Raw genomic sequence first — 12,990 nt, 5'->3', positions numbered from 1 at the left:
GGCACTCTCCAAAGAGGTTCACACTTCATGCTGTGTTGCTGTGTGCAGCATGCATATTTAGACCACAAATCTAAGTGCCCACAAAAAAAAAGCATGGCAAAAAGGAAGCAATGCAGCAACCACATTTCAAACCAAATTATAACCCAGGCCTCAACTCTCTGACAAGGAGACCTTCAGTCGATTTGAATACGCAGGAGCATAACATTAGTAGCTCAACCCCATACCCTGTGAAGTAAATGCAGATCTCTCCTTCACTTCAGTGGCAGTTAACTGAACCTGTTAACTAACAAATCCCTTACCATAGTGCTCTGCTTTCCCTAGAGAATTGTAACTTGTAGTAACTAACTCTGGGATGAAATTCTAGCTCCACTGAAGGCAATGGCAAAACTCCCATGAACTTCAGTGGAACTAGGTATAGAGATGAAGAAGAGAGTAAAAGCTGAGCAGAGGATCAGGAAATCCTGAGTTTTAATCCTATTTCAAGTATGGCTTCACAGCTTGACCGTAGACAAAGCACACAATCTCTCAGGGTCTGTTACTCTGCCGTCTTGCATCTTGTGCAGCCTTTTGTGCAATGTTAGGATAAACAGTAGCAGTGACTGTGACTGTACAAGGTTGGAGACGATGGAGAATCAAGCTCCATCGTGAAAATTGAATTGATAATACTCATAAACAATATGATTAACAAGTTTTCTGCACAATCTTTTGGGCGCATGAACTGCTGCATAAGCACAAATTATATATATTTTTCACAGTGGCATTGGAGTTGCTTTGGTCTGCCACAGGTGGAAGGCAGACACAGAGGAAAAAGACTTTTTTTTTGCTATTTCCTCTGCATATTATTACATCTTTCAACAGGCCACAAAAGAACCACAATTGTATAGTACTTAAACTTAACAGAGCTTCCTATCTTTATTTCAATGGTGCCCCCTCTCTTTCAAGATTGCCATACAAAATAAAGGTCATGGTTACCACTTTTGTCATGGCAAGAACCCTTCCCTCCCTCAATCTGATGTGTCCATAAAGTATAAATTCTAAACTGAATCCAGAGTTTATACTTCCTTCCTTCTAAGTTCTGTCTGACTGATTGGTAGTCAGTTCCCTAATGTCATAGATGTTTGGTGAATGAGTAATATGCTATATCATGTTCTCTTCCACAGTCCTTTGGCTGGAATTGCCATGAGCAGCCATGCTTGGAAACTGTTAACAAATCCTATATCACATTCTCCTGGGCTGGTAACCAGAACCAGGAAACATTTTTAAGCATATTCTCGTGCTTACTGGATTTTTTTCTGATTGTTTTTCTTCTGTTTTGAGCAATTTGGTTAGAGCCAGTCATTCTGAGAAACTGCAATGCTAGCCTTACCTTTTTAAATGGGTCTTAGCCATAAAATTCAAATCATTGCCTAAAATTTCCAAAGCTCAAAGGTCTTTAGGCCTGAAGTTTTGTTTCAAACCCATTTCTAGTTATATTGCCAGTATGTATATTTCTGGAGCCTTAAAATTCCACCTGTGTACAGAAAAGTTCCATATTTTTACACAGAAACTGATGCTTATTCACCAGAGTGCATTATCCTAGAGGAAAGATACCTAGTAAAAGAAGTGGATTCTTCATGTTCCAGAAATGTAAAGTGTTCTCAATGACTGATATCCCTGGTACAAATGTCTTACAAACATTGTCCCATGGAATCCTTTCCTCAGATGTGTAAGAAAGGAACAGAGGGAAATGAAAAAAAAACCCGAATATAATTTATTGAAAACAAATGTAAACCATATGAGGCTTCAAACTAAGGGGAAAACAAGGCATGGAGATAGGGGAGTGGGTTTCTGAATATAGGGAGCAAGTCAAATGGAAAGAGAATACCTCCTGTTGCTTTAGCCCTGATCTAAAGCATAAAACCCCCAAGTGATTCAGTTGCTGTTCTTGCTCAGAGGGAGGAGGGGCTCCACTGTCTATTATCAATGACCTAGCAACAAGAAATATCACAAAAGAAAGTCACTTTCTGATTTCATATTTTTACTAAGTCTAATCAAGTTTTTTAAAACATGCAGGCATCTTAGTTCCAAGTGCCCTCTCCTATTGAAAATAAAGGGGAAATTATTTGATTTTCAGAAAGCTCTTTTTGCAAACATTCACTGTGCGCCTTTTCTATTTCTGAGTAAAATTTTCTATTCCATTTGCTCTGATTTCAAAGAAAGAGTTACCATAGGCTCCAAAGGAGCTACCTTTCATTTCCCTTTCATGGGGACCCATCTTGTTCACTGGGGTTTTGGGATAAAATGGTCATTGTGTCAGAAATATTGTCCCCCCGGCCCCCCACAGAACATACATTTGAGCATGACCAGCTGAATATGATCTGAGATATGATTCCCAGGCAACTACTAATGGAAAAGTGTGTTTGTCTCTTTGTCCCTTCCCACAGATGACTGCATATGGGGCTTTCCTACACAAGGGCTCCTTCTGCAGGAACTACTTCAACATCCTAGATCTGCTGGTAGTCAGCGTTTCTCTCATCTCCTTTGGGATCCAGTGAGTATGCCATTGTCCACTGGAGGGCCTTTTGAAGCGGGGGAGTCATGGGATAGACTCTGTAGGTCATATTGTCTTTCTTTTTTCCTTTCATTGTGTTGATTACCAACACTGAAATCTCAAGATTTTTTTTTTCTAGCTGGTGCCAATAAAGTTGGAGAAATTTATTCTAGTTAGGCTAGTAATGCATCAGGTCAATATGGTTATAATCTCCTGGAGGGAGATACTACTGAAGGTACCAAATGAGTGATATAATGTGGTCAGCATTTAAAACAAAAATTTATGAGACCCTTGGACTCCATTCACAGTTCTCTGACTTCAGTGATATTTCAAAGTGCGTTACTTAGGGATGTTCACTGTAACTTGTCCATTCTTCAATTATTCCTTCTGTAAAATGGGGATAATAATATTTGGCTACTTCACAGGAGTGTTTTGAGTCTTAATCAATGAATGCCTACCAAGTGTTTTGGGAGCTTTATGATAGAATTGTGGAGTTGGTGTTGTTGTCATTGCCTAGTCATTGTGCCACACAACTTTATTTTTATTAATTAACCATGTTAATAGCATTGCTTGTCTATGATCAAACTTTCTACCTCAAGTGAAAGAAAGTCTGAGGATACTGCCAGGGCAGTTCCAAAATAATAAGATCCTAACTGATCCTATAATAGCTCAGATAATTCCCCTCAACTGAATAGCACCTCACTTAAGACGGCTTTCAAAGCCCACTGGAGTCAACTTGAAAACTCTCATGAACCTTAGAAGGCTTCCAGTCAGGTTCCCAAGGACAGTTCAGAGTTAATTTTGGCTGTTCTCCCCAGTCTTCAAAGGCTTCCATATATTAGCACAGGCATGATGTTCCCAAAAACAGTGGGAGGGGGCTAACATTGCAAAGCCATAGGACACATTCTGCATTAAGGAGTAAGTGTGAAAAGTATGCCCTTTGATGCTGATCTAACAAGACATTCACAACATTGCATAAAGTTCAGGGTAAGCATCAGCACTTTTCTTGGGTCAGAACCCAGGCACCTTGCCATACTGAATGCCAGATTGGGTGTTGTACCTTGATATACGCATGAGTCACTGGGAAGCTCCTTTCAGTAGCATTTCTGTAGAGTCCTTCTTTGTGCCGTATCTTAAAATGTCTTATGATGACTTCATCTTGGCAGAATTTCCATTACATATCCACAGTGTATTTGGCAGCTTGACTTGCTGAAGAGAGCCCTCCCTGTGTTCTCCTCCCTTTATGAATACAGCTGAGATGGCGAATGCTATTTGGCTATAACCAGGGGCTGTACAGACGAGGTGGCAGAACCTGCACGGATAATTCAGTATGGCAATTACCAAGCATAAGTTGCAGCTTTTTGAAGTGTCCCCAAAATACTTCCCCTCCCATGGGGATTTCTGAAACTTGGTTACATTTTTTTAAAAAATGTAGATGTAAGTTAGAGTGCCTTGTAACTGATGTCTCTGCATTATGTTTACTCACAGAAAGAGGTTTTTTGAGGGAAATAAATTAAATTATTGTAATGAGCTGGTTAGTGGTCCTCTAGCAGATTAAATCAAAGCTATGTTAATCAACATGTCTTAAGTATAGCTCTGACAGCCCATGGAGATTCTCCTGTCGCCAAAGTTGTAGTAACCTGTGCTTTGGAAGCAAAGGATTGAGTTCTATCCTTGTGGTCACCTTGATGCTTTGAACAGCTGTAGCATCAGCAACAAGATGACTCTAAAGTCTTAAGTGGCCTGGGTTTCCAAGAATATTAACAAACAAGAAAGACTGGGTAAAAGTCAAGCACCCATCTTCCCCTACAGCTAGGCTCCCTTCTCTTGCTATTGATTCACTGCTATTTTCTTTCAGATCTAGTGCCATCAACGTAGTGAAGATCTTACGTGTACTACGAGTGCTCAGACCATTGAGGGCCATCAACAGAGCCAAAGGGCTAAAGGTTAGAAAAATTCTGATCTCCTCAGGTAGTGCTTAAATGCTAGAAACCCAAGTTACCTCTGGCAAGAAGGTACCAGCCTTTTAAAACAGTGCAGGTAGTATCTGATCACTGTCAAGGCAAGAAGGCTTAAAGTACATTAAGTTTGGCTTGATTTGCAAATGGCCAGATGTATGTATTTTGATTCTTTCCTCTTCTTTGTTAGCAAGGTCCATTCTTATGATTAGGATGGGTATTCAAATATACATCCATCATGCTGCTTACTAAATATTTTATAGAGATGAATCCTAGTATTCTTCACTGCTTTTCTACTAGTTTACAGCTTATAGGTATACAACACACATTCTAGGCATGGCTTTGGGGTTTTTATTTCCGGAAATGCCACTTGGTAGTATACTTTATATACTTTATATTTTTTGCTGAACTTATGGGTTCACTCCACAGCAAGAGCAGCTGAGAATGATCCTTCCAGTTACTCTTGCCTCTGTCTTCTATTTGCAGCATGTGGTCCAGTGCGTGTTTGTTGCCATCAGAACCATTGGGAACATAGTGATCGTCACCACTTTGCTGCAGTTCATGTTTGCCTGCATTGGAGTTCAGTTGTTCAAGGTGAAACCTATTCATTCAGCCCCCCTCCCCCCTCACTGAACCATCTTCTGGGGTAGGGAGAAGAGTAGAGTGAAGAAGTAGTGGGGGAAATGGAGCTTCCTGTTACAGAGCAGAAAATATGTCCAGCACTGCAGTAACTGAGTCGCAGAACCCAAGTCCCATTACCCAAGACCCAGAATCAAGACCAGATACATTGCAGAGGTGATGCACTTCATGTCAGATCAAAAGAGTAACATTTTGTCAACCTGTTCTCCTGCCAGACAGTTTGTAGCAACACCTTAGTGGCAGTGGTGCTTTTCCTAGAAAGTATTCACCTGGGTTATATCCACACACATGCCTTATATCACTTAGGCTAATCTTGAAAGTTCCCTTGGATTTCTTTTTGGGCATTGTCATACATTGCACTTAGAACTTGTTAACTGCACTTAATGAAAAAGTCAGCACATTCAATCACTAAAACATATGCTAAGTTCACTAGGATTGTAGCAAAGCTATGGCTTTTCACAGATCATATTAAGTAACATGTGTTTAACTATCATCTGACCACTCCACAAAAATAACATGAGCAATTTGTGGTCCCAGGGCTGAGATCTATGATCCCAGCTGCAGGACTGCATAGGCAATTCTAACTGGCTCCAGAACAGCCCCAGGGCTGAGATTGGCAATCATTTGATTGTTGGTCCCAGCCCTGGGATCGCACAGGAGTCTTCAACTGGCTTGGGTCCAAGGACAACAGGATCCAGCAGAAGAGGCAGCACCCTCTCCTGGGCTCAGCTCCCCATGTCTCCCTCCTCCCACCACCAACAGCAGAGACCCAACTTGCCAGAGCTCCCTATGAAGCATGCAGGCTGGGAGATTGTAGTAAGCATTACCATGCAACTACTTAGAACATGTTTTAACTTTTCAAACAGCATAGTAATGCTTACTACAACCTAAATCAGCAGTGCCCAGCCTTTTTGCCCTTTGGGCCGAATGGGTGGTGCCAGGTCCCTCCATGAGCCAGATTCAGGCAATTGACCTGATCCAAGTGCAGGGAGTTGTGCAGCCCAACCTTGATCCATCCCCTCAGAGTGTGGTGCAGTAGAGCATTCCTGATCCAGGTGTGTGGGGGGAGGGCAGGGGCCAGAGCAGCCCTAATCCAGATGCATGGGGTTGGGGAAGCAGCCTAGTCCTTGTCTGGATACATGGGGCATGTGTGGGGCAAGGGAGGACAGTCCCAATCTGGACACATGAGGTGGTGGAGGATCAAGTGGCCCTAATCCAGACACATGTGGGGAGCAGGATGTGGAGCAACCTGGCCCCAATCCAGAAGTGCAGGTGAGGCAGCCCAGCCCTGAACCCCCTTCACTGCAGTGACTCAGGTGAGGCTGGAGCCAGCCATGTAGAGCTTCCACCACTCCCCATTGCCACAGGAAGAGAGGTGGCACCAGCCAGATTTCATGGCTCTGTGGGCTGGATTTGGCCCCTGAGCCGGAGGGTGAGCACCCCTTATATAAATAATATGTGCTAGGTGTCCCATGTTACAAGGCTCGCTATTTTCTCACTAGTCTCCTGACAGCTGTTGTCACTCAGCTCTTGATGGAGGTACATAGATAATTAAGCAAACAGAACATGCAGTCCCTTTTCTACAGAAGTCCACTCTAACTGCATACATGGTAGGGAAGGGAAGTTTCACTCTTCTCTCATTCTCCTCTAGGGCAAACTGAAGAGCTGCAGTGATAGCTCCAAGCAAACACCCGCAGAGTGCAAGTTAGTTCATCCTTTCCCTGCCAGCAACATTCATGGGCTCCCCTGGGTCTAGTGCTGTAACTGTAACTTTTTTTTGTTTTTCTTCTGCTTTCCAAACAATAGGGGGTATTTCATTACATACAAAGATGGCGAGGTCACCCAGCCAATGATCCAGCCCCGGAGCTGGGAGAACAGCAAGTTTGACTTTGACAACGTTTTGAATGCCATGATGGCGCTCTTTACTGTTTCAACTTTTGAGGGCTGGCCAGAGTGAGTGCACAGCTGAGCAGGTGGCCAAGGGGTATGGTGGTGGGGATAAATGCAAATTCTTCATTCCTTTCTAAAAAGGAATTTAAGATCTAGAGCTCTGAAGTGTTGTGCATTGCTGCAATGCACTGATAATTAGTTGCTAAATTCCACCCCAGAAGCGACTGTATTTCAGTAATTGGAGAAATGATTCCCATAATACCTTCTGTTGTCTTCACAGAGAGTTGTGAAGCTTTCTTAGTTATATCTTTTAAAAAAAGAAGATAATAAAGTGCAGTTTATTGTATTGAGAATATGAATACATAGGTACATACGCTATATATGCAATATGTACACATACTATAATATATACAGTATATAAAATATTGTATATATTTATTATACTCTACATACTTTGCTTATAAGCTCCTTGGAGCACAACCTATTGCTTGTTTATGTTTTGCTCTTATTGAGTAACAATTATTAGTTATAATAGGAGTAGTTTGTTGTTACAGGTAATAAAATTCATGAGTAAAAATACTGATTCTATTACTGTTTCAACTGAGTGCAAATTATTGTTCCCATCTTGCCTGTTCCATTTAGATGCCCAGTCTCAAATACCTGATACTGCCTAATTTTCAGGGTGTAATGGCTCCCCATCCTACCATTCTTTATTTGTACTGTGAACTCCTTGTCAGGTGTTTTATCGGTATTTAAGAGCATTGTGCATTTTCTTACAAAAGCCTTTCCATCACTGCCAAGCTAGTGCGAGTTGCAGCAGTGAAGGCCTTGCAGTGCTGACCAGATATATCTGACAACACCAACTTGTCTGTGACAGGGGAGGCACCAACACGAGTGACTTAATGGCATTCCCCACATCTGCTAGTTAGGCTCCAGAGTGCTCTCACCTGATAGTGCCAACATGGTTTCAAATAATTAAAAGTACTGAGATCATCATTCCACACAGAACTCTTGTGAGTAGCACCAGGTTCTTGACAAATTGGACTGTGCCTTCCTTATTTGCATTATATTAAGTTGAAGGTCTCATTGTTGTTTTAACCTTTTAAATGGTTAAACTGTCAATGCACCTCGACATTGAGCAGGATGGGCAGAATTAAATAGATAAAACTAAGATGTGGATCTGCACTTTTACGAAAATTTGGGATTCAGATCTAGAAAGTTACTCTATACTTGTCCCAATACAAACTAAATCATTTTTCAGCTTTGATAACATTAGAAGAAATTAAGTTACCCTGTTAGATTTCAATATCTTTTATAGTTCACCAAGTTGCTATGAGATTATGCTCTTGGAACGTTTTAAGTTCTCCAGTGTGTCTCTCTTTGCCTCCAGGCTGTTGTACAGATCCATTGATTCCCACATGGAAGATGTTGGACCCATCTATAACCACAGGGTGGAGATCTCCATTTTCTTCATCATCTATATCATCATCATTGCCTTCTTCATGATGAACATCTTCGTTGGTTTCGTCATTGTCACATTCCAGGAACAAGGAGAGCAGGAGTACAAGAACTGTGAACTGGACAAGAATCAGGTAATTTACAGCTGCTCAGTGTAACTAAGGGTGTGAAATAAAACAAGAGATATACCCCGAAAGGAAGACATGAGGGCTACCAACAGGACAAAACCCTAGGCTGGCACTTCCAATATCTCTTGAGAACTATGTAAAATAAATTTTTCTTAAGGGCCCACATAAAAAGTCGAAGTCTAGTGTAGGTTTGTATGCCACCTACATTTCAACAAGATTTCGTGTGTCCAACTAAGAGCAATATGTAGCCCAGAAGGAGGAAAAGTGAAAGGCTCCAGTGGGTAGCATTTGTTTATTTTATTGCTTAGATTTTAGTCCAAAAGAAACCCTCACCAAAAAAATTACCAAATGTTATTTGTTACTCATCATAAATGTATAATCTGCCTTGTCTGTTTAACAGCGTCAGTGTGTAGAATATGCCCTGAAGGCTCGTCCCTTGAGGAGGTACATCCCTAAGAACCAATACCAATACAAAGTGTGGTATGTGGTGAACTCCACCTATTTTGAGTACCTGATGTTCATTCTGATCCTGCTGAACACTATCTGCCTGGCCATGCAAGTAAGCAAAACATCTTATTTGTTCTGTGAGGATGGTACATGGGCAGTCTGGTCAGTTCTAGGAGTGGTAAAATGCCCAAGTATGTTCAGTGAGGACTTGATCTTTGAGGATTTTAGCTGTTGAATTTTATCAGATCTCTGCCAAGACTAAGAAAGCTGCTGTTTTTTCAGATATTTATAATTTGCCTGAATGTGGTCAGAATTTCACAGGGAGAGCAAAAAGCACATCCATGACACAGAAGCCTTTGTGCTGCCTCCCCTCTTCCCCCCCCCCCGGCAGATCAAAGTCCCTACTCCAAAGTCTGGGACTGCAAAAGCTTTTTGAATACAAAGTGTCCTGTTTCTTTTTTAAAAGGTGAAAAAACAGATCCGTGTCCATCCCTGCCCACCCTTCCTCCCCGCTCATCCCCCCCAGCCTTGCTCTCAGAAACAACTGAATTATTTTGGCCTGAAACATTCTTTAAGAAAAGTCAGCCTGCAGCAAACAACATAGAATTTTTTAGTACAAACCATTCAAGTTCAGTAAAGTTATAAGCAATTAAAATGGTCTTATAATGCAGAAAGGCAAACCTGATAATAGGTGCAGCTACCAGTTTCAATTACTATGGGGGGTAGAAGAAGATGAATAGTAACATGGCAAAATTTGCAGAGAATATATTCTTTGGCTTAATCAAGACTAAAGGAGACCAAGAGTAACTTTACAGGTTCATAATAAAGCTAAGTGAATGGACAGCATGATTGCAGATTTAATTCAGTGTTGACAAATGCAAGGCAATGCACATTGGAAAGAATAATTTGAACTACTCATGTATATTGCTGGATTCTAAATTAGGTGTAATTACTCAGGAAAAGACTTGGTTTCATTATGAACAACTCAATGAAACCTCTGTTCAATGTGCAGCAGCAGTCAAAGAAGTAAACAAAACTTTGGGAAAAATGGCCATGCCACAAATTAGATCAATTATGAGACCTCAGTTGGAACTGGTGTTGTGGTGACTCCCTTCTCAAAAAATATATATGAAATAGAAGGGGTGCAGAGACTTGTGACAACATTATAAGCTCTATGGGAATATTTCCATGCAGGTCAGGAGAAACTGAAAAAGAAACTGTGACAAGTAAGGGACATCATGGAGGGGTATACTATAATAAATGATATAGAGAAGGTAAACTAAGGTTGCTCTTCTATTCTTTTTTTGTTATAATATGGGAACATATTTCTTGCGACAAATTTAAAACTTGCAACATATTTAACACTGATAAAATAAAATACTGGTTTTACTTGATGCATAGCTTACCTGTGGAATTTATGAAGTGACATTGATACCTAGAGGTTAGTATGTTTAAAAAAAATGGACACTTATGAGAATAATAAAAACAACCAGAATTGCCATAGAAGGGCTTGAAAAGATTAGAAATGTAAAGCCTTATACTTGAAGGTGTCAACCAATCATGAACAGACAGGAGACCTAGTTCACAAAAGCACTTAACTACCTCCTTAAGTCCATCCCCATTCAGCAAAGCACCTGAACATATGCTCTATTGAACTAGGGCCAGAGTTAGGATGAACCTCCCATTTGAAGAGGTACTTTTGTAAATTATTGTTCAGTTTCTGTCTGAAGTTTCTGGCACTGACAATTCTTAGTCTACTAAATTAGACTGACCATTCATTTGTTCCAGTATGACAATAATACCCATAATACTGAAGCAGTGATTCCCAATCACAGTGCCACAGCACTCTGAGGTGTCTTGAGATTCTTTCAAGGGCGCTGTGGGGCGTTAACACTGTAAGATGAGTAAAAATGAGGAGCAGTGTAAGAATGTAGCTGGACACCTGGGGCAGCTGCTGCACAAAGGAGCAGCAGTAACTTTGTTATTGCTGTCATCACCATCACAATTGCGTGGCTGTAGCAAAAGCCAGGTTTTTTGCCTCCCACCCCACCAGTACCCTGGTTACACCACTGAACATATGTCACAATATAAGACCGGAGATTTCAAATAAGAATTCATAATATTAAAAACATTCTGACTTGTAGTGGTCTTTCTGAATTCTTTACAACAGAACAATTGCTCCATTATTTTTCTGTAGTAAAAACATGGATGAAAAGTAAGAACTGGCGTTTTTGAATGGTATCTTAAGTCTAAAAAGGTTGAGAATTGCTAATCTAGAGTAATCTTAAAGGGCTTCCAATCCTGTTTGACTCATCACAGTTATTGCTGTGAAGGAGTTCAAGGAGAAGGGAGGGATAGACCTTAAAGAATGTGGAAATGAGGATTCTTTTTAGAAGACCTAACCATGAAGAGGGATGAGCCTGGCATCCTGTATAAGTGAATGAACCCATTCAGTTCATTTTTCACAGTGATTCTGGGATATCTGTTTTTCAGCACTACGGTCAAAGCTGCATGTTCAAGGAAGCCATGAATATCCTCAACATGCTCTTCACTGGTCTCTTCACTGTTGAGATGGTTCTGAAACTAATCGCCTTCAAACCTAAGGTAGGTGTTGTGGATTTGGAATTTTCTTCCCTGTGTACATGCTGGGTAGGAGGAAGGAGAAGGAAGAGGTGAATATATATAACAGCACCCCTCCATCACCCAACCAGTAACTGAACTGAAACAGTTGCTCTCTGGATTGGAGTCTCACCCTGTGTTTGAAGGAATCTTTCTTATGTAGAAAGTATACATTTTAGAAGGGGAAAGAACTTGGTTCTTTGTTATTATGAAGTCATTATAGTTACTTTAGAATTAAGCTGTAGCATGATTTCCATGATGAATGCTGTTCGAATGCTCTCTGACTGTCCTAAAATCAAATTATATTACATAATTTAGCCTGAAACAGTTCAAGATCAGTCTCCAAGGCAAAACAGTATTTTAAAAAGAGAAGAACAAAAAAGCAAAGTTAATCAAATCCAACTCATTTCAATTTATGGAACTTGGTGAAACATATGTTGAAAAAAATGTTCCAACTGTCTTATTCCTATGTCAGAATGGGTGGCAGGTTGGGCCTGTGCACTTGTCATCTGCGGGGACTGTGGTGAAAGTCTGGGATTGATGACTTTCATTCTGAAATTTAAAATTGATGGTTACTGTTAGGAGCACCATTGGATCCTGTCTGAATAGAATATGATGTTCACAGGAGTATTATGTTTCATCAGTATAACTCTACCAAAGGAAAAGTTTGAAATTTAAAAGCTCTTCCAAGTCAGCCAGTACACCTCTTAATCTTACATGATGCAAGTTCTTTAACTTTGTAATGTATATTCATTATGTGTCATGAGGTCTAGATAAGGATTTTAACAAAGTAATGATCTCCAACATGTCTGATGACCAAGCTTGTAATTTCTGTCACAAAAGTTAGAAGCACTTCCCTTTTCTATCTTGCCATATTCCTATCCCTCCCCATAGTAACATTCTGCTCGTCCTTAACTAAAACCAACTTTGTTTTACAACATCATCTCTAGGTTGACCCTTCTCTCACCCCACCCAATACCTTTCTCTCCTCTACCACCTTTTCTATAATATCTTTGACAAACTAGAGATAGATTTAATAGATTTCATAGATATTAGAGCTGGAAGGGACCTCGGAAGATCATCGAATCCAGCCCCCCACCCAAAGGGCAGGAAGTCAGCTGGGGTCATAGGATCCCAGCAAGATAAGCACCCAATTTGCTCTTGAAGGTGTTCAGTGTAGGTGCTTGAACCACTTCCGATGGCAGGCTATTCTAGACGTTGGGGGCTTAGACAGTAAAGAAATTCTTCCTTATGTCCAGCCTGAAACGGTCTTGTAGTAGTTTGTGACCGTTCGACCTCGTCATCCCTTGGGGTGCTCTGG

The 12,990-nt window shown here is 40.8% G+C and overlaps 1 protein-coding gene across 3 annotated transcripts in view; it reads left to right on the top strand.

Moving 5' to 3' along the window:
- Window positions 1–12,990, top strand: part of CACNA1C (calcium voltage-gated channel subunit alpha1 C) — a 651,860-nt gene that overhangs the window by 550,337 nt on the left and 88,533 nt on the right. For all 3 annotated transcript variants that reach the window (XM_019544553.1, XM_019544552.1, XM_019544551.1), the window contains 8 exons: window positions 2,424–2,530; window positions 4,389–4,476; window positions 4,975–5,082; window positions 6,779–6,831; window positions 6,934–7,080; window positions 8,408–8,609; window positions 9,004–9,162; window positions 11,544–11,654. In XM_019544553.1, coding sequence (XP_019400098.1) covers window positions 2,424–2,530; window positions 4,389–4,476; window positions 4,975–5,082; window positions 6,779–6,831; window positions 6,934–7,080; window positions 8,408–8,609; window positions 9,004–9,162; window positions 11,544–11,654 — 975 coding nt within the window. The remainder of the gene's footprint in view (window positions 1–2,423; window positions 2,531–4,388; window positions 4,477–4,974; window positions 5,083–6,778; window positions 6,832–6,933; window positions 7,081–8,407; window positions 8,610–9,003; window positions 9,163–11,543; window positions 11,655–12,990) is intronic.

Source organism: Crocodylus porosus, unplaced genomic scaffold (assembly GCF_001723895.1).
Source record: "Crocodylus porosus isolate Cpor-Errol unplaced genomic scaffold, CroPor_comp1, whole genome shotgun sequence".
NCBI lineage: Eukaryota > Metazoa > Chordata > Crocodylia > Crocodylidae > Crocodylus > Crocodylus porosus.
The sequence above is the reverse complement of the archived record's forward strand: the minus strand, read 5'-3'. Positions and strand labels throughout refer to the sequence as shown.